Source organism: Ochotona curzoniae, unplaced genomic scaffold (genome assembly GCF_017591425.1).
Source record: "Ochotona curzoniae isolate NIBS_2020 unplaced genomic scaffold, NIBS_Ocur_1.0 patch437, whole genome shotgun sequence".
NCBI classification, from domain to species: domain Eukaryota; kingdom Metazoa; phylum Chordata; class Mammalia; order Lagomorpha; family Ochotonidae; genus Ochotona; species Ochotona curzoniae.
The window spans coordinates 556,529-575,604 of record NW_024467014.1 but is presented as its reverse complement, the minus strand read 5'-3'; the positions used below and the strand labels follow the sequence as shown (position 1 = coordinate 575,604).

The 19,076-nt window shown below is 57.8% G+C and overlaps 2 protein-coding genes across 2 annotated transcripts; one reads left to right on the top strand and one right to left on the bottom strand.

Moving 5' to 3' along the window:
- Positions 1–1,753: 1,753 nt before the first annotated feature.
- Positions 1,754–9,020, bottom strand: LOC121168007 (inactive peptidyl-prolyl cis-trans isomerase FKBP6). The gene is made up of 8 exons (XM_040997764.1): positions 8,964–9,020; positions 8,610–8,727; positions 8,237–8,326; positions 6,965–7,167; positions 6,128–6,247; positions 2,802–2,996; positions 2,508–2,617; positions 1,754–1,829 (listed from the first exon to the last, which is right to left on the bottom strand). Exons 1-8 carry the CDS (start codon positions 9,018–9,020, stop codon positions 1,754–1,756), a joined length of 969 nt encoding a protein of 322 aa, XP_040853698.1.
- Positions 9,021–14,007: 4,987 nt separating this feature from the next.
- On the top strand, positions 14,008–18,573 carry LOC121168000 (E3 ubiquitin-protein ligase TRIM50). The gene is made up of 6 exons (XM_040997753.1): positions 14,008–14,410; positions 15,595–15,690; positions 16,286–16,516; positions 16,606–16,628; positions 17,346–17,470; positions 17,973–18,573. The coding sequence occupies exons 1-6, from the start codon at positions 14,012–14,014 to the stop codon at positions 18,560–18,562; spliced, it is 1,464 nt and encodes a 487-aa protein (XP_040853687.1). The 5' UTR covers positions 14,008–14,011; the 3' UTR covers positions 18,563–18,573.
- The last annotated feature ends 503 nt before the right edge of the window (positions 18,574–19,076 follow it).

Below are 19,076 nucleotides of genomic sequence, written 5' to 3'. Positions count from 1 at the left end.
TCCATTGTGAAGCCTTAATAAATGTCACTTATGAACATGTAAAGGACTCAAATCATGTATGTCCTGTAAATCAGCTTTTGGACATCACTTGAAAAATATCAGAATGAGGAAGTAAATCAAGAAAAGGTGACTAGGAAGCAGGAGATCCACCCAAGAGCACAGGCAGGCCAGCAGCTGGCCCGGGGAGCTCCACGGGGAGCCGGGCAGCAAGAGGGGGCACTGCAGACCCTACAGTACCACAGGGTGCAAAACTCAATAAGGTTGCAACCAGGGCAAATGGTTCAAGGAACAAAAAAGTTAACTGGAAATTTTTAGAAAAACCCAAGTGTGGCAGGCACCAAGTGTGGGTTATGGGGCAGGAACACGAGCTGGTCACTCCAGGGGTGTGAGGGAGAGAAGCAGGGTTGCGTCTCAGCACAGCAGCAGGTCAGCCAGCAGCCGAGGTTCCAGAGTGGCAGCAGCCAGCAGCGTCCACACACTGTCCAGGCACACGGGAGCCTCTCAGAGCAGCCAGCAGCTACACTCGCTTTTCTGCTGTCCTCTGCCTTTTACGTGGGGGCTGCCGGCCGACTGGCGGTTCTGAGCCCCAGCCTTGTCACTGTGCAGCCATGTTACCCAGGGCAAGGTGCAACCCATGGGCCACGCATCTGTGAAAAGGAGATGCGACTGACAGTGACTGTGGGTAGCTGGCAGCATAAGGACGTTTGACCCCACAAAGCCATTCAAAACCACCTGGCACATGAAATGCTCATGGCTTAAGCATCTCCCTGCTCCCTCACCAGGCACCTCGGGTCATTTCCACACTCAGGGGCCACCTAGGTATGTCTTGGTTTGTCACTAGGATGCTCGGGCCAGCAGCAGGAATGTGACTACCAAGGCCATTGTGGACCCCAAGGCTGTCACCGCTCATAGACAGCCAGGAGCCATACAGATCAATGGGGAAAGACTAAAAGTCACCAACTTTCACAGCTCCAGGCACAGAAAGGGCAGGAAGTTTGGCAGACCCAGAAGAGGCCTGTGGCCCCAGACCTGGAGAGAGCTGTACTGCACCTCACCCAGCAGGCCTTGCGGCCCCACCCCGTTCCCTCTGGGACAGCACCACAAGCCCAGCAGAGAGCCCTTGGCTAACAAATGAGTTGCTCTGGAAACAAACACTGATGGGTTGTGCACCTGACAGGCAGATGGGCTGCGCGAACATGGGGATCAACAGACTTGGCCTGGCTGCCGCCTGCAGTCCCCTTGGCACAGGAGACACAGAAGATGCAGGCCACGGCAAAGGAGAGGCCGCTCGCCCGCCCCGCTCCACAGCTGTTGGCTTGGTCCTCCTTACCTGCCCCGCTAGGCAGGTGTCTGAGACAGGTGCTTTAGCACATCAGAGCCGCTCTCACACACGTCCCAGGTGCTGCCCTCTGCTGGCCCAGCCCTACCGGGGACTCTGGATGAAGGAAAGCCAGACTTCACCTCCACACGGTCACACAGCCACACCGTCACGGCAAAGCCCACAAGTGGGGTTCTCACATTCCAAGCTACACGAGCAGAGTTCATAGTCAAGCACCCATAAAATCGCTTATGGTGTTTTCCAAGTGCAAAGCCCAAGTCCCCAAACCCATGAACGTAACCACCAAGCCTGCGTGTTGTTTCCAAAGGGGGGCCTCTGGCCAGCGTGCGCACCTGCCACCTCCCCTTCTGCCTTGAGGGCCCGGGGCTCCACCCTCAATGCGTGCAAAGCCCCCACCCACTCCAGTTTCTACCTTCACAAGTCGGAGTCACAAGACGAGAACATCCGGTGACACATTTCTCGCTCTCTATCCGTGTAGTCCTTGTAGTGGCTGCGGACAGAAGCACACCCATCAGGGAAGGGCCGTGTGAGGGAGGCGACACCTGGTGACGAGGCAGTGACATTGAGGGGAGAGGGACAGGGACAAAAAGCCCGTCTGAAGTTGGCGGCAATGTCAAGGCCGAGCCCGTGTGCGCCCCACGCTTGCTTGGTGGCTTCCGCCTCTCTTGGGATTGTCTTACTAAGCAATGGTCAAATCTCCAAATGTAGGCTTCCGAGGAAATAAACTGCTGGAAAACTACAGAAGACACGGAGTAGGGCAGGAGATCCAAACACCTTGGCCCAGACCACCATGCTGGCTTTCCCCGCACTCAAGTTCTCAGCCACCAGGAAAAGAAATTGACTGAAACGTCCCTGAATGCCGCGGCTCAGCCTGCAAGGGCCGGGCTTGTGGGAGACTCCGACTTGGCCTCAAGCCATTTTCAAAGCCTTCCCTATGATAACACTGAACTTGGAACCATCGCAAAACGACAAGACATAGCACCTTGCCACATGTGTGACAGTCACCTACAGGCAGGAATGCCACCTGGAAGGCCCGTGCCATGCTGGGAGGCCCCCTGAAGAACAAGCTCCTGTTGACGGCGGGTTCTGCCCACCCCTCTGGGGACACGTCCCCGCAGGGCTGGGGAGGGAGGACAGTGGGCGGGGAGCCTCACGGCCACCCTCTCACCTGGCCAGCTTCTTCAGCTCATTGTTGATGTCGTGGTTGAAGGGCTGCTCCTTCTGGGCTCGCACCAGAAAGTCCCGGGCCTTCTCGTATTCGGTCATGAGGAGGCAGGCCTGTCATGGGAGGCTGATGCTGAGAGCACCCTCGCAGGGCCTGCCGCCACCCCTCTAGCCCACGCTCAGCCGTCTGCACACTCTAGACCTTGCCTTGGTCTTGGGGAGTCCCCAGCACCCAGGAAAGCTCAGGGATAGAAGCACTCCCGGGAGAGGCGACCTCCGGTGCCCTCCTTTGGCTCACCTGTCCACACCTGAAGAGGGCCTTGGGGTTCCTCTGGTCGATGACCAGTGCCTGCTTGCCGTAGCACAGGGCCGGGGCCGGCCGCTCCAGCTTCAGGTATGTAAAGCACAGGTTGAGGAGGACGAGGAGCTTGGCGGCCTCCACCAGGGGGCGTTCCTCCGGGGTGGCGGCCCGGCGGTGCAGGAGCAGCAGGGCCTGGGGGGTGCGGGGAGTGGAGAAGACACGGGGCCTGCAGGGGACACACCTCACATGTCCCAACAGCCAGCCCGTGGACCCACACCACTGAAGAAACACCCGCAGGAGGACTGCAGCTTGTGAACGCTGTTCTAGTTCAGTGCTCTAGTGATGAGCAACCCCAAAAGGAAACAACACCTCTATTAAACAGACCATCCAAAAATAATGACACACACACACACAAAATTAATAAAGCAACACACGTCACAGAATCACAATATTGTACATGGCAAATTATACACTGCTGCTGAAAGCACACAGCCGAGGAAAGCACAGACAGCGCGGGGACTGCCGGCAGAAAGAACAGCCCTCCTGAGCACACATCTGGCCCCGGCATCCTCATCCACAACACAAGGGGGCTCCCAGGTTCAACCCAAAAGGACCAGATTCAAAACACGGGGCTAGGGTGGTGGTGTCGTGCAGATAGCCGCCACCTGCTATGCTGGCATCCCACATGGGTTTCCAGTTCAAGTCCCGGCTGTTCCACTTCCAATTCAGCCCCCTGTTAAGGAACCTGGGACAGCAGCAGAGACTGCCCCAAGTGTTTGGGTCACTGCGACCATGCGGGAGACTTAGAAGAAGTTCCTGGCTTCAGTCTGGCCCCACCCTGGCCACTGTGATCGCGTGGGGAGTGAACTGACACACAGAAGATCTCTCTCTCTCTTCCCCTCCTTTTTCTCTTCAATAATTTTAAAAATATTTTATTTATTAAAAATGAAAAAAATTTAACAAAAGATCTTATTTACTTTTATTGGAAAGGCAGATTTACAGAGAGGAGATAGAGAAAGATCTTCCATCTTTCCACCCAGGATTTAGCCATTAGGCTATCACGGTAGGCGCTGGATGGAAGATTTTTCTCCCTCTCTCTCCTTCTTTCTGTAAGTCTGCCTTTCCAATAAAAATACATTAAAAAAAAAAAAGACACAAAGAGAAGAAAACCTAGAAATTACAATCACAGATAACCAAAAAAAAAAAAAAAAAGCAAACAGGAAATATGGGGAAAAAAAGGAAAAAAAACAGAGCCTTGGAAAACACTGTAATGAAACACCCATTAGATGGGATGGTTTAAAAACAAGCCAAGGAAAGCTCCCGGACAGTGGGACAACGAGCAGGAAACGGGCAGGGTGCAGCTCCACCCACCAGGTCTGATGGTCAAGTTAGAGAGACAAACAGGAAAAAGTAACAAGAACCCAGGACAGCTCCCAGAGCTGAGGAGAAAAGGAGCAGACACCTTGAAGACTCAAGAGAACACAGTCTCTCTCACACACACCAGGGTACCACCTAACACTAGTGGGAAAGGAACTGAACTCCTGGCTTCTCTGCAGAGCAAGGTCACATGTAAGGAACAGCAAAGCCCAGCCGCCGTCCTTTAGGGCCGCCGAGAGCCACAAAGGCATGGGGCGCCGTCAGAGGCAGGAAAGCCCTGGCCAGCACCTCGGGACAGCCGCAGGGCAGGAGCCCCACCCAGGGCCCATCACTCAAAGGGGGTACTAGTGCTCAAACGGACACCTGGCACCGTGGGGAAAGCCAGGCAGGAAGTGGACCTCAAGAGCCGAGGCGGCTGGGCCGAGCAGCAGCCTCACCTCGTTCAGTGACAGCCCCGAACGCCGACCCCAGGCTAGGGGGCCACCCTCTGCCAGCGCCAGCCTGAGTGAACAGCAGACATCACCACAAAGTGACTGCCTCTGGGGGCCAGGCTGGGCGCAAGGACGCAGGATGTGGGGAATCTGTGTGGCATTTCCTGTGGGACACACCTTCTTCCAGGAAGCAAATGACAAGTCACAGAGACGTGATGGAAACCCTTACCGTCCTGGCCTGCGCTGGCTCGGGGTGGACACCACCCACAGTACACAACTCCCTTCCTCCCCACGCCCTGCCCACTGTCACACGCAGCTACTGGCATGTGGCATGTAGACATAGAGAAAGTTTCTCTCGGGGAAGTGAAGTAACTGTGAGGTGGGAACTTCTGGAATGTTCCGAATCGAGACGCAGCAAGCTTCTCTCCCTTTCGGGCAGCCTGAAGGGTGACTCACAGCAGGTCAGAAGGGCGCTGGTGCCACACTCTGCCAGCCTCGGTGCTGTCCACACTCCTCTCCCCCCAGGAAGGAGCCGAGTTACAAGCAGCAATGGGGTGGCCTAGGCGGCAGCTCAGACACCCTGGGGACCCCAGCCTGGAGTGACCACACTCCTCATTGCTAAACTTCACTTTCCAGAGCAACAAGTTGGCAGGCTGACTAAGGCACACACATGGCCACCAGCGACGCCCCAGCGCACACTCAGCACATGCCACAACGAGCATACCCGCGGGCCAGCCTTCAGAAGGAAGCACGTGCCAGTTCTCACTGCCTCCCTTCCCTGGTCCCCTCTCCACAAAACGTTTTTCTTTTCTTAAGATTTACTTGGGCCTGGCACAGTGGCCTAGTGGCTAAAATCCTCGCCTTGAACGCACCGGGATCCCATATGGGCACCGGTTCTAATCCCGGCTGCTCCACTTCCCATCCAGCTCCCTGCTTGTGGCCTGGGAAAGCAGTGGAGGACGGCCCAAAGTCCTTGGTTCCTGCTCCCGCGTGGGAGACCCTGAAGAAACTCCTGGCTTCAGACTGACTCAGCTCTGGCTGTTGTGGCCACTTGGGGAGTGAAGCAACAGACAGAAGATCTTTGTTTCTCCTCTCTGTAAATCTACCTTTCCAATAAAGATAAATGTATCTTTAAGAATAATAGCCCCCGTGCCTTCTGTTTTTAGATTTTGCGGTTCTGAAGGTCTTCCATGTACGTTCCTGAGCATGCACTAGTTACAGCTCCAGGCACAGCTAGGCCACTGGCAAGCATGAGGTGTAACTCCAACAGGTGCACTGGGTACTAGAGTGCAACCTGGCTCAGACCCTGCAGGGGGCGCTCTCCTCCATCTCCTCTCCAACGACACACCACATCGCATTGCCAGTTTTCACCCAAATCCACTAGAGCAGTTGTGGGTTTGGGTTTTGCTTTTTGAAGGCATGGCAAGAGAGAGTGAGGTGGACCCACCACAACAGCAGAGAAAAGAAAATGTGTTCTCGCGTTGTTTCCACTTAATACACCAACACCCAACTTACCCGTTTATAGCGCGATTTGGCATCACAGAAGCGATTCTGGCGGAAAAGGTGGTTGCCAAACTCACGCTCGGTGGCTGCCACCTTGAGGACCTTCTGAAGTGGAAACTGGTCTTGCTGCTCCTGGGGATCACAAAGGTGAAGACTGGCTACCCAGGGACCCTGAAAACAGACTAGCCAGCCAGGGACCCCGAAAGCAGGCTGGCCCACAGATGTGTGTGCGGGCTCTGCCAGGCGACACTGCAGCCACACACGCTCAGGGCAACTGACCCCCACAAGGCTTCCTGCAGCAGAAACTGGGCCAACCCGGTGGGCACAGCCATCGGGGGGCCCCCAGCAAGCACTAACCAGGTCTGTGTGGTTAGGCAGCTCAGCCCTGGCTGCCAATTAGTCCCCCACAGGGCTTCTGGTCCTGGTGCCAGTGCAGACATGAGCCGTGGGACCAAAGCATGTGTGCTACTCTGGGGGTACCACCCTCCAAGCAGTGTCCACAATTGTTCCTGGCATCACCAAGCCTGGGGCCAGGGCACAAGGCCACCGAGACAAGGCCAGACCTACGCTTGAAGGATAGTGACCACAAATCCTGGTTGGCCTGAGGCTGTCCCAGCTTCCCCCTGGGGTCCTGGGTGCGGCACCAATGTCCCAGACTGGGATGGCCTGTCATAGGTACCCCAGTCAGCAGCTACCCACATTCCACCTGCTAGAAACCAAACCCAGTTGTAGAAAGCCAAAGCTCGCCCTCTAGTGAGAAGGACAAAGCAAAGCGGGCCTGTGAGCTCCCACTGCCCGCATGGCTTGGCACCCCCTGCCAGGAGACCCCAGGCGTGGCCTGGCACTTACAGCAGACAAGGCACAGAACTTGTCAGACTCGGCGGAGTCCAGGAAGTCCAGCAGCTCGATCTCAAACAGCACGGTGCTGTTGGGGGGGATCAGCGGCGGGCAGCCCAGCGCCCCATAGGCATAGTTTGGGGTGAACAGGAAGCGGGCCAGCTCACCGCGGCGCATGCTCAGCAGGCCCAGCTCCATGCCCCACAGCGTGATGTCTGTGGGAAGATGGAGAAAGCGGTTCCAGTGCCCCACCTCAAGCTCCGTTCTCCCTGACACACGGCAAGCCTCCTGAGCCAGTGATGGTGTCCCCAACGGACCCTGCTGGCATCAGCGTCCCCAAGCACAGCCCACCATCCAGCCTCCACCACCTCCTTGCCCCGGGGCTTCACATCAATCTTCAGGGCTCACTGCCAATGCCTCTTCTTCCAGGAGCCTCCCCTGATCCTCTCAGTTGAAATTATTTTAGGAATGGGGACTATCCAGCCCCCGAGTTCTATAAGACCTACAAGGTCATTTGGTGTGGCCCTGCCAAGGCAACTGCAGGTGGGACTGGTGGCATGGCATACTAAGCTATGCCTCTGCCTGCAGTGCAGGCATCCCCCATATGGGCACCAGTTCAAATCCCAGCTGCTCCACTTCCCATCCAGCTCCCTGCCTGTGGCCAGGAGAGCAGTGGTGGATGGTCCAAAGCCTTGGGACCCTGCACCCACATAGGAGACCTAGAAGAAGCTCCTGGCTCCAGTTTTGGGGAATGACTCAACAGATGGAGGATCTTTCTCTCTCTCTCTTTCTCCTTCTCTCTGTAATAAATAAATCTTTAAAATAAGTAAGTAAGTGAATATGCCAATGGGCAGAAAAAGTTCCCCAGCTGACCCAGGCCTTCCTCAAGCACAGCTGCTGCTAACTACCGGCCCACCTGACTCTCGCCTGACCCCACCCTGTGGGTGCCTGAGGGTGGGGGCAGGGCATGTCGCTGGCCACCACCACAGCTGTGACCTCCACACCACCACAACACTATCTTCTCAAGATTTCCTTCATCAGCCAGGCCTCAGATCCCGAGATAACCTGGCCAGGGCTGTGGCCCAAAACCCCCAAGTCTCGGGGAGGTGGGTGCAAACATGAGTGAGGAGGTGACTGCCTGATGGACCCCCAGTCTCAGGGAAGGAACAAATAAAAACAACTCCAAGAACACGGCATTGGGACTGCTGCCCCGTCCTCCACACGACGACACCCCAAGAAAGCCACACGCACCCCTCCTTCCCACCCCCTGACTAGCAGATATACCCTCTCCAAGTTTCATGAGTCGCGGTGTTTTCCGGAAGCAATTCGAGTCAAAGGGTTTGTCCATGTGCTCCAGGTAGCCTGAATATTTGACTAGGACCCAACAGAGACAATAAATTATAATACAGATAAAATCGACAGAGGGGCCCCTCCCCTCTTTCTCCCTCACCAATAGTGGCTCCCATACCTGGCCTTGGGTTTGGGGATGCATTGTTGCTGCTGGCACTGGGCAAAGAGGAGGAAAAAGGTGCCTCTGGGCTTCCTCTTAAATCCAACTGTGGGTGGCCGGAGGGAGTCAATGGGTAGGGGGGTGGCTTCTCTCTGCCCTCCCCCCCAGCAATGCAATCGCACCTGTTTCGGGGGTCCCAGCCCTCACCTAGCACCGAGGCGTCCGGCGTCACCAGCTCTCCGACACCTTCTCGGATGACGTCCTTCAGCACGCCACGGTCCCCGGAAATGTCCAGCATCCTCTGACTTAACCGCTGGTACACAGACTGGGGGGATGGAGAAGAGTGGGTACCACAAGCCAGGCCTCAGGGCCTGGGGGTGTACTCGGCTTGGGGCATGCCTCTTCCCCGCTTTTCCCAGCCCCCCAACAGCAGCGTGTCCTCGCCTGGCCAGGAGCACCGGCCCCTCCGAGGCCCAGCCCTCCCCTGCACACACCATGTCCACGCCACGCGGCCCTGGAGAGCCCACGGTGGCTGCAGGTGGAGGGGGAGCCCGGCCATACCACGCAGTCCTCTCCCGACGGGGCCATCCCGTCCCGGGGCCGCGTGAAGACACTCATGGCGTCGCCCAACCGACACCGAAAGCTCCGGAACCGTGGACGCCGCGGACACGTGTGGGCGGGCCGCGGGGGGGGGGAAGGGGCGCGGTCACGTGAGCGAGCGTGATGACGCACACGGAGGCCATCATGGCGCCGCCCTGGTGCACGCGCTGGGACCACGCAGTCGCTCACGGGGCTCGTGGGGACCGGGACGAGGCCGGGACGTCCCGCCGCATGGAGAGCAGCCCCTGCGGAGGGCCTGGAGCCGCGGATGCGAGGGAGGCAGGCGGCTGCAGCAGGCCTGCAGGGTGGTGGCCTCTTCCCCGCGCCTGGAGAGCCTGAGGCCACGAGGGCAATGTCCAGTCGCCAGATCCTGAGAGGACTTCGTACGTTCTTAAACATTTATTCATTTTTATTGGAAAGAGAGGAGGAGAGACAGAGAGGAAGATCTTCCATCCGATGATTCACTCCCCAGTGGCCACCATGGAGCTGCCCCATCCGAAGCCAGGAACCAGGCGTCTCCTCCAGGTCTCCCATGTGGGTGCAGGGTCCCTCCCAAGGCTTTGGGCCATCCTCGACTGCTTTCCCAGGACACAAACAGGGGGCTGGATGGGAAGCAGGACTGCTGGGATTAGAATCGGTACCCATATGGTATCCCAGTGCGTGCAAGGTGAGGACTTTAACTGCTAAGCTGCCACAATGAGCCCAACTTCTTTTGTTTCTTAAAGATTATTTATTAACTTGGCGTGAAGTACTATGTTGAATCTACAGAAAAACTTGCACCTGCCCCCTGGGGGTTAAGGTCGAGGCTGTTGGTTTCCCAGGTCTTTTCTCTTGCCCACTGCAGGGCCCAGCTGTTCTTGGTATCCCCTCCTTCGATGGTCCCAAGGTTTGGGACCGTCCTCCCGGGCACCAACCACCTTGCTGGGTTTCCTCTGTCCCTGCCGGCTGTCCCTTCTAGTTACCCCCTAGAGCCCTCTGCTGTTTGTTTTCCTTCTTTTTAAAGGTTTGTTTACTTTGGAAGCATTAACCTAGAGGCAGAGAGAAATCTTCCATCTGCTGGTTCACTCCCCAGATGCCTGCAATGGCCAGCTCTGGCCAGACCAAAGCCAAAAGCTTCCTCCAGGTCTCCCACATGGCTACAGGGGGCACAAGGCTTTGGGCTATCTCCCGCTGCTTTCCCAAGTGCTAAGCAGGGAGCTGGAAGGGAAATGGAGCAGCCAGGATACAAACTGGCATCCATATGGGATCCTGGCACATGCAAGGTAAGGACTTTAGCCACTAGGCTACCGGGCCGGGCCCATTGTAAGGCCTAGGTGAGGTGGGTAAGGGGCAGCCCAGGAGGAGGCTCAGAAAGGTGGTGATCAGGCCGCACCTGGACAATGCAGCCGCTCCTCAGCCGAGCAGTGATGCTTGGACTCACCAAGGCCGAAAGGAACCTGTAGCACTCTGTAGCACCATATAAGGCACATTGCTTTGTCAGCCGAACCCCACCTTTACAGCCCCCTAATAAAAACGACCCCTCACGTTCGCCAGGTGCAGACTCCCTGCTGTCTGTACTGGACCAGTGAACCTTGCCTGGGAGTGCTCCCGATAAAGCTTGTTATTTTTTTTTTAAAGATTTATTTATTTTTATTGGAAAGACAGATATACAGAGAAGAGAGAGAAAGATGTCGCGTCTGATGGTTCACTCCCCAAACAGCCACAATCGCTGGAGCTGAGCCAGTCCGAAGCCAGGAGCCAGGAACTTCATCCAGGTCTCCCATACGGGTGTAGGATCCCAAGGCTTTTGGCCATTCTCCACTGCTTTCCCAGGCCACGAGCAGGGAGCTGAATGGGAAGCAGGGTCCTCGGGATTAGAACCAGTGCCCATATGGGAACCCGGCATGTTCAAGATGTGCCACTATGCTATTGCACTGGGCCCCCAGTAAAGCTTGTTATAAGCTGAACTTCACATGGTGTAAATTCTGAAGCCAGGTGCCAGGAACTCCCCCCAGGGCTCCCAGGTGAGAAGCAGGGATCCAACGGTTGAGACGTCCCCACGGCTGGCTCCCAGAGGCTGTGTTAGCCGGAGGCTGGTGCTGGGATTTGAACCCAGGCACTCCACCTTGGGTGCAGGCGCCGCACCTGCTCCAGTGAGAACTCTCCTCTTTCCAGCCTCAGGGCCTGGGCACCTGCAGCATCTCCCAAGTCTGGCTCCACATTTACCTTTAGGTGTCAGCTCAACCTGCCGCTCCTCAAAGATTTCGCTCCGCCCCTGCCTAAAGCGGTGCCTCGCACACCTGTCTCCCCACTCCTTCCTTGCTCCCTACCCTGCTTACTTCCTGCAAAACATTTATGTCGATCCTGAGGCCTGACAGCAGCGCTGACCCTTCCCCTACGTTCTAAACTCCTGGAGGACGGGGCCCTTGCCAGCCCTCTGTCTGACGCACTGCAGCGGCTCGGTGCATGTAGTTGAGTTAAACAGCCTCCCACCCGCCTACCCCAGGCTTTGAACTGGCCTGTGCCCGGGGTTCAGAGAATAGCTCACTGACTGCCAGGGCCTGTGGGTCCATGGTCTGGTGTTCTAGAACTCTCTGTCTCTGATCACTCCTGGAACCTGTCCCCCGCCAGTCCTTTCCCGTCAGTGAGTTCTGGCACCCTTACTGGTGAGAGTTGATAACCCTGTAACAGATTGCCATGGAATTTCTATTTAAAAATATACAGATACATTGATTTGTTTTCATTTGAAAGGCAAAGTTACAACAGAGAGATAAGGTGAGACAGGGAGCTCTTCCACCTGCTCAAGCACTCTTCAAGTGGCTACAGTGGTCAGAGCTGGGTCAGCCCCGAGGAGAGGAGCTCCTGTCTCCCACGTGGGTGCAGGGTCCCAAGGCTTTGGGCCGTCTTCTGCTGCTTTCCCAGGCCACAAGCAGGGAGCTGGATGGGAAGTGGAGCAGCAAGGGAACTTTTTTTTTATAAAGATTTATTTATTTTTATTGGAAAGTCAGATGTATATATATATATATATATATATATGGAGAGAGAGAGAGAGAGGAGGAAAGACAGAGAGAAATAGCTTCTGTCCGATGATTCACTCCCCAAGTGACCGCAGTGGTCGGTACTGCTCCGATCTGAATCCAGGAGCCAGGAACTTCTTTCTGGGTCTCCCACGCAGGTGCAGGGTCCCAAGGCTTTGGGCTGTCTTCCACTGCTTTCCCAGGCCACAAGCAGGGAGCTGGATGGGAAGTGGAGCTGCCAGGATTAGAACCGGCGTCCATATGGGATCCTGGTACATTCAAGGTGAGGATTTTAGCCACTAGACCACTGCGCCAGGCCCAGCAGGGGAACTTGGACCAGCATCCTTACGGGATGCTGGTACTGCACACGCACACTTACTGTGTCCTGGCAGTCCTGGCATTGAACTTCCCAGCCTTGAAAGACGTTACCAAGAAGAAGTTCATGCCTGGAAACACCCTGGAGGCCGGGTGTCTGCTGGGAGCACTTCAGGGGGATTGTGTTCAAATTCATGTACAAATTGGAAGCAGGCCTCTGAGTGGCCAGAGGCTGAATGGGGTGATGGGCATGCTCACTGGAGGCTGTGCCTAGGGGAAGGCACCCAGGGAGCCTAGCGGGCGCTGAAGTGGAGACCAATATATCCACATGGGGCGGGGGGGGCAGCAAATTGGATGGGAGGGTGGCACTTTTTGCAAGTTCTATCTGCATTAAACAAATTGAAATAGGTACCTAGGGGCCAATGCATTGGCTCAATTGGCTAATCCTCCACCTCTGAGCCTGGTTAGGTCCTGACTGCTCTGCTTCCCATCCAGCTCCCTGCTTGTGGCCCAAAGTAGAGGATGGCCCAAAGTCTTGGGACCCTGCTTTCACATAGGAGACCCAGAAGAAGCTCCTGGCTCCTGGCTTCGGATCAGCTCAGCTCTTAGACGTTATAGCTACTTGGGTAGTGAACCAGCAGATGGAAGATCTTTCTGTCTCTCCTCTCTTTAAATCTGCTTTTCCAATAGAAAAAAAAATTTTTTTTAAGGATTAGGTTAATAAAAGCACCTTTAAAACATTCAAAACAAAGCAAAAACAAGAGCAAGCAGGTCTCAGCAGTGTGCACTCCCACTTGGGTCTGTCAGGTGTGGCCGTGGGGGAGGCCCCCACCTCCCCCTCCATCCCCCACCCCCACCCTGGCCAAGGCCGACACCGGAATGTCGCTGTTATCAGAGCGGACCCAGCAGAGGCTGCCTCCCCAGTCCCGTGACGTGACGTGACCCACTTTCCACCTGAGTCTGGGTGACCTTGAGCAGGGGTGGAAGCGAGGGGCGGAGACCCGGTACCTGCCAGCTCCCGGTCTGCCCTGCCGTCCCAGGGGGAGGACGACAAGACCCGGCAGCCGCGTCGGTGATGCTGTCCTGAGGCCCCACGGGTTCTGAGGAGCCAGGCAGTGCGGTGGGTGTTGGGGTCCTGCCCTGGTCTGCCCCTGACCTTGGCCTGGGTGTTTTGCCTCTCTCAGCTGCCGGTCAGTTTGCATGGTGCGGCGTGGGAGGGGGAGGTATGGGCGGTGAGGACAAATTTCCCTTAGGTCCTGGAGACTGGGGGACAGAGGGACTTGTACTGGGACAGAACTCCTTGTGGTGGTGTGGCAGCGGATCTAGGGTCAAGGCAAACTCTTGAGACCCCCCCCCCGGAGGTGGCACTTGGGAAGCTGTATCCCAGCTGGGGTGACTCAGAAGTGGCAGCAGGTGGAAAGGACTTGGTCACTTTGGCTTGGCCAGTACCAGCTCTGCACACTGCTGGGGTGGAACTGGCAACATTAAAGTCCACCCAAGTCCAGATGACCACTTTCTCCCTGAAGCCTTCTGTTTCCCAGGTGGGGGAAAGAGGCCCCCTTCTTGGGGGTGGGGGGAGTGGGTTAGTGCAGAAATGGGGGGGAGGTTGGCCCCTGGGGTTGGGGGACTCCTGGAGAAGGGGCAGAACAAGCTGAGGTTTGGCCACGGACCTGCCCATGTTGCAGCCCCGCAGCGTGGATGGCTTGGCAGGTGAACGTGCCCCGGCTGGAGGACCGGCTGCAGTGCCCCATCTGCCTCGAGGTCTTCCGGGAGCCCCTCATGCTGCAGTGCGGCCACTCGTACTGCAAGGACTGCCTGTTGTCCCTGTCTCGCCACCTGGACGCCGAGCTGCGCTGTCCCGTGTGCCGCCAGGCGGTGGACTGCAGCAGCTCATCGCCCAACGTCTCCCTGGCCCGGGTCATCGAGGCCCTGCAGCAGCACGGGGAGCCAGAACCCAGCGTCTGCACACACCACCACAACCCGCTCAGCCTCTTCTGCGAGAAGGACCAGGAGCTCATCTGCGGCCTCTGTGGCCTGCTGGGCTCCCATCAGCAGCACCGGGTCACACCCGTCTCCACCGTCTACAGCCGCATGAAGGTGAGTGGGCAGGTGGCTGCCCGGGGCGGGGGCAGCCGGCGCGTGTGCTCTGTAGCGCCACCGCGTGGCAAAATGAAGGATGTCACGGCCACCGGCCTGGAGCCCACCTTGAGGAGAGCGCCCTGGCGCCACCTGCTGGTGCTGCTCCCTCCACTGCACCCTGGTGTGGAAGTAAAAGGCATTAAAGGATGAGTTTACTTCCACACCCATGCCACTAGGAGGGGGTCCTCCGAAGTTCATGGAAAATCTGTTTTAGGAAGAAGGAGACGTACAGTACCGAAATTTCAGAATCCTTTCGTACAAAAGGATAAGCTTGTCTTTTGCTTCCATTTTCTACACATTTGCTGGCACGCATATACTGCCTTGTGCTGCCATGCCTGGCACGTGGGGAGTGCCCAGTGAACCTTGCACTTGTGGGCCAGGACCCCAGATCTAGCAAATCATTCTTTTAAAAAAAAAGATTTATTTTTATTGGGAAGTCAGATATACAGATAGTTGGAGAGACAGAGAGGAAGAGCTTCCATCCATTGATTCACTCTCCAAGTGGCTGCAATGGTTGCAGCTGTACCTATCCGAAGCCAGGAGCCTGGAGCCTCTTCTGGGTCTCCCATGGCTCTGGCCCCTTGCCATCTCTCTTGTGCGTGGGAATCTCCTGAGACCAAGATGGTGGTACCCTAGTAGCTCTAGCCAGCCAGGCCCATGGGGCCCGACAACAACGCAAGTGGTCCCATTGGCACCTGTGTGGTCAGGTCAAATGGGGACCAGGGTAGCCTGCAGGGGCCTCCAGTCCAGGTTGAACTTGAGGGGGCCTGGGGACAGATTCCAGAACCATTCCCCCTCAGAGACAGTCCCTTGGGGATCACCCTGCACCCAGTATCAGCTCCCACCATCATGGACCCACTGGTGACTAGCTGAACACGGTGCAGGTGCCACTGGCTTCAGCTGGGCAGTCACTGCCTTGGCTACTCGATAGTGACCAACAATGGCCGTGACACCCAGTGTGGAACATTCTCAAAGGATCTTGGCAGTGCTGAGGCAGAGGAGGGGCTGGGCATCCCTGGGAAGCTCTCCTCCCTTCCCCATTCGCATGGGGCAGTAGGTCCTCGTGGCCATTGGATGCATCCAAACAGCCTTGCGCGTGGTGGAGCCGGGACTGCTCATGGGGCCATGGCCACCTCCCGCAGGAGGAGCTCGCAGCCCTGCTCTCAGATCTGAAGCAGGAACAGAAGAAGGTGGAGGAGCATGTCGCCAAGCTGGTCAACAATCGCACCCGTATCGTGGTGAGTGCCCGCCCCGCCCCTGCCCTGCCCCACAGAGCCCCAGCCTGGCCCAACAGGATACAGGCAGAATTCCCAGCATTCCAGGGCGGGTGCTGCATCCAACCCAGTGGTCACCCTGGCTCCAAGCTCGCCCTTGTCCTCCACGTCCTTGGGCCTGCTGATAACCCAGAACTGGAACCCTAGAAGTAAACAGCCCGGCGTACAAACGTGACTCCCCCACCACACACACACACACACACACACACACACCGCCCTGCGCCCGCCTGACCTTGGCAGCCCGTGGCTGCTTTACCTGGAGGTAGTAAGCCCGGGCTGCCCTCTCCTGCCAACACCTACTCCCCCAGGACCTTTTGGAGTTTTTGGCAGCCATGGAGCTCCATGCCATGAACCCCATCATGGGCACACATGGGGATGTGATGGTCTCACCGCCAGCCATCTCTAGGGCTTGCCCGGCAGGTGACTGTCCATGTGGTCTACCCCGCATTCCACAGTCAGGAAGGCCCCCCACAGCGTTTGGGATGGACACAGGCCAGCCCTAGCTGGGCACAGCCGGGAGGCACTGTGACCAGGGACCCCCTCCACCTCCCCATCATAGAACGAGTCGGATGTCTTCAGCTGGGTGATCCGCCGCGAGTTCCAGGAGCTGCACCACCTGGTGGATGAGGAGAAGGCTCGCTGCCTGGGGGGAGTGGAGGCGCACACCCGTGGCCTGCTGGCCTCTCTGGACATACAGCTGGAGCAGGCGCAGGGCACGCAGGAGCGGCTGGTGCAGGCCGAGCGCCTGCTGGAGCAGCTAGGCAATCAGAGCCATCATGACTTCATCCGGGTGAGTGGGCGGCAAGGCCCCCCCCCAACCCCTCTCCACAGCCCTGGATGGCCTTGGCCCTGACCCGCTCTCTCCTGTCTGTCTTCCAGAACTACCACTCCGTGGCCTCCAGGTAACCCACCGTGGGAGGGGCGCCACCTGCTGGCAGATCTCATCTTGGGGTTCCCTCTGCTGCTCCGTGTGCTAAGCCCTAAGGAGGCGTGCCAAGTCCCTAACTTCAGGGGCCTCACAGACTGGCAGGAGGCAGATGGTGACCCGCAGCCCTTCGCATTCTCATCTCCACCCTACAAGACCACATCCCCACAGCAGGGAGGGGGTGGGGGATGGGCGGGGAGCGCTGTCTGCAGAGATGGCCGGAGTGTGGGGATGCTGGCTGAGAGCCTGGGTGGTTGACCAGCTGGCCAGCAGACAGGACCAGGGCAGGATCAGGCACAGGTGGCTTCTGGGGTGCCATGAGACACCCTTGTCACTGGGACATACGGTATGAGACTGGGAGATAAGGGGCACAAGGCAGGAGGGCCAGGGGAAGGCAGCAGGGCTGTGGGGCTTGATTGGGGAACATTAGGGCTCGTGGCTCCAGTAACCTGATGGGTGGGGCCCAGGAACCTGCATTTCAGACAAGTTGCCAGGTCATGGCCACGCCTCTAGGAGGTCCCAGACCTACACTCCCACAAACGTGGCTATGGGACACTCTCCTTAAAAGGAGGTGGCGGGTGGGGAGTGGGGAGCAGTGTCTGTCTGGTGGGCTGCAGGGTGAGGCAGGGCGGGGCTGTGGGGGTCTGGAACGCCTCTCCCCCACCACCACCACGGGGTGACCTGTTCCCCACAGGACAGAGCTGCAGCAGGCCCGGCCCATAGACGGTGCCTTCAGCCCCATCTCCTTTAAGCCCGGCCTCCACCAGGCCGACATCAAACTGACTGTCTGGAAAAGGCTGTTCCGGAAAGTTCTGCCAGGTGAGATGCCCCTCCCCCCTCACTCCCACCCTGGACTCCAGTAGTTCCTCTCTGCATTGCAGGGAGAAGAGGGAAGGAGGTGAGTGTGGGGCTCTGGTGCGAACATGGGGCCGGGGTCCAGCTTAGCCTCGCCATGAGCTGGTCGGGACCCGGACAAGCTGTGCAATGTCTGAACCTGTGAGAGAAGCTCCTGGCACACGCCTGGCTGGGCTATGCAACTTCTAGTTTTGCATGTGCGGTTGGGATCAGGGCAGGATGTGAAGGGTGCGTGTTCGGATGCTGCCCAAGACACCTGTCAGATTCCTGGGTTCAAGTCCCAGCTCTGCATCCACTCTGGCTCCCTGCTCGTGGCACCCTGGGAGGCAGCAGGTGGTGACTCAAGTACTTGGGTTCCTGCCGCCCACCCTGGAGCTCCAGGTGCAATGAGGCATGCTGGTGAGGTCTGCTGGCTTGCCTGTGGCTTCGCTTCAGGCCGTTCTCTGACCTCTGACCTCTCTCCCAGCCCCTGAGTCACTCAAGCTGGACCCAGCTACAGCACACCCACTGCTGGAACTCTCCAAGGGCAACACGGTGGTGCAGTGCGGCCTCCTGGCCCAGCGGCGTGCCAGCCAGCCTGACGGTTTCGACTGCAGCCCCTGCGTGCTGGCCAGCCGGGGCTTCTCCTGCGGCCGACACTACTGGGAGGTGGTGGTGGGCAGCAAGAGCGACTGGCGCCTGGGCGTCATCAAGGGCACGGCCAGCCGCAAGGGCAAGCTGGGCAAGTCGCCGGAGCATGGCGTGTGGCTGATTGGCTTGAAGGAGGGTAGGCTGTATGAGGCATTTGCCTGCCCACGGGTGCCGCTGCCCGTGTCGGGCCACCCGCACCGCATCGGGCTCTACCTCCACTACGAGCAAGGGGAGCTCACCTTCTTTGACGCCGACCGCCCTGACGACCTGCGGCCACTCTACACGTTCCAGGCCGACTTTCAGGGCAAGCTCTACCCCATCCTGGACACATGCTGGCATGAGCGGAGCAGCAACTCACTGCCCATGGTCCTGCCACCACCCCCAGGGCCCGGCCACCTGGCCCTCCCACAGCCCACCAAGCTGTAGGGCCATAGCCCAGCCTGGCCCAGCCTGGCCACCCCTCGGACAGGGCCCCAAAGCAATGCCTTCCCTGTCTGGACAGATCTCAGCTCTGTGTCCCTAGAACAGAAGGGACAAGGACCATGATCTCATTCCTGTCAGCCAGTGGTATTTCTCTTGGCCTCTGCCAGGGTCAGCAGTGCCAGGCCTGAGCATCTGCATTCCCTCGGGCGCCCTTGGCCCTGTCCAGCCACACCTCCCCATCTGATCCATCTTCCCAGCGAGGGCAGAAGTGTCCCCACACACATCAATACTTCTTTCTCATCTCTTCCAAGGGTAGTCAGTCGAGGACATTTCCCTAAGAGACATGCAAATTTCAGGTGCCCCCCCCACACTGCTTTATACCCGAGACCACAGAGCTGTCCCCTGCCAAGACCACCACGTACCCCCCCACCCCCAAGTCCATGGCGAGTCTGCTGTGTCTGGCCTTAGGCAGGCAATCCTGAAGCAGGGAGGAGCCGGGCAGGGGCTGTGACCCCGT

Excerpts from the sequence above, each read along its gene's own strand:
- LOC121168007 (XM_040997764.1), bottom strand. The coding sequence starts at position 9,020 with ATGAGTGTCTTCACGCGGCCCCGGGACGGGATGGCCCCGTCGGGAGAG. Across the intron at positions 8,728-8,963 it reads CGTCGGGAGAGGACTGCGTG|TCTGTGTACCAGCGGTTAAG; the intron begins GTATGGCCGGGC and ends CCATCCCCCCAG. Across the intron at positions 2,618-2,801 it reads CCCTCTTCAGGTGTGGACAG|GCCTGCCTCCTCATGACCGA; the intron begins GTGAGCCAAAGG and ends CTCCCATGACAG.
- LOC121168000 (XM_040997753.1), top strand. The coding sequence starts at position 14,012 with ATGGCTTGGCAGGTGAACGTGCCCCGGCTGGAGGACCGGCTGCAGTGC. Across the intron at positions 15,691-16,285 it reads ACAATCGCACCCGTATCGTG|AACGAGTCGGATGTCTTCAG; the intron begins GTGAGTGCCCGC and ends TCCCCATCATAG. Across the intron at positions 16,629-17,345 it reads TACCACTCCGTGGCCTCCAG|GACAGAGCTGCAGCAGGCCC; the intron begins GTAACCCACCGT and ends TGTTCCCCACAG.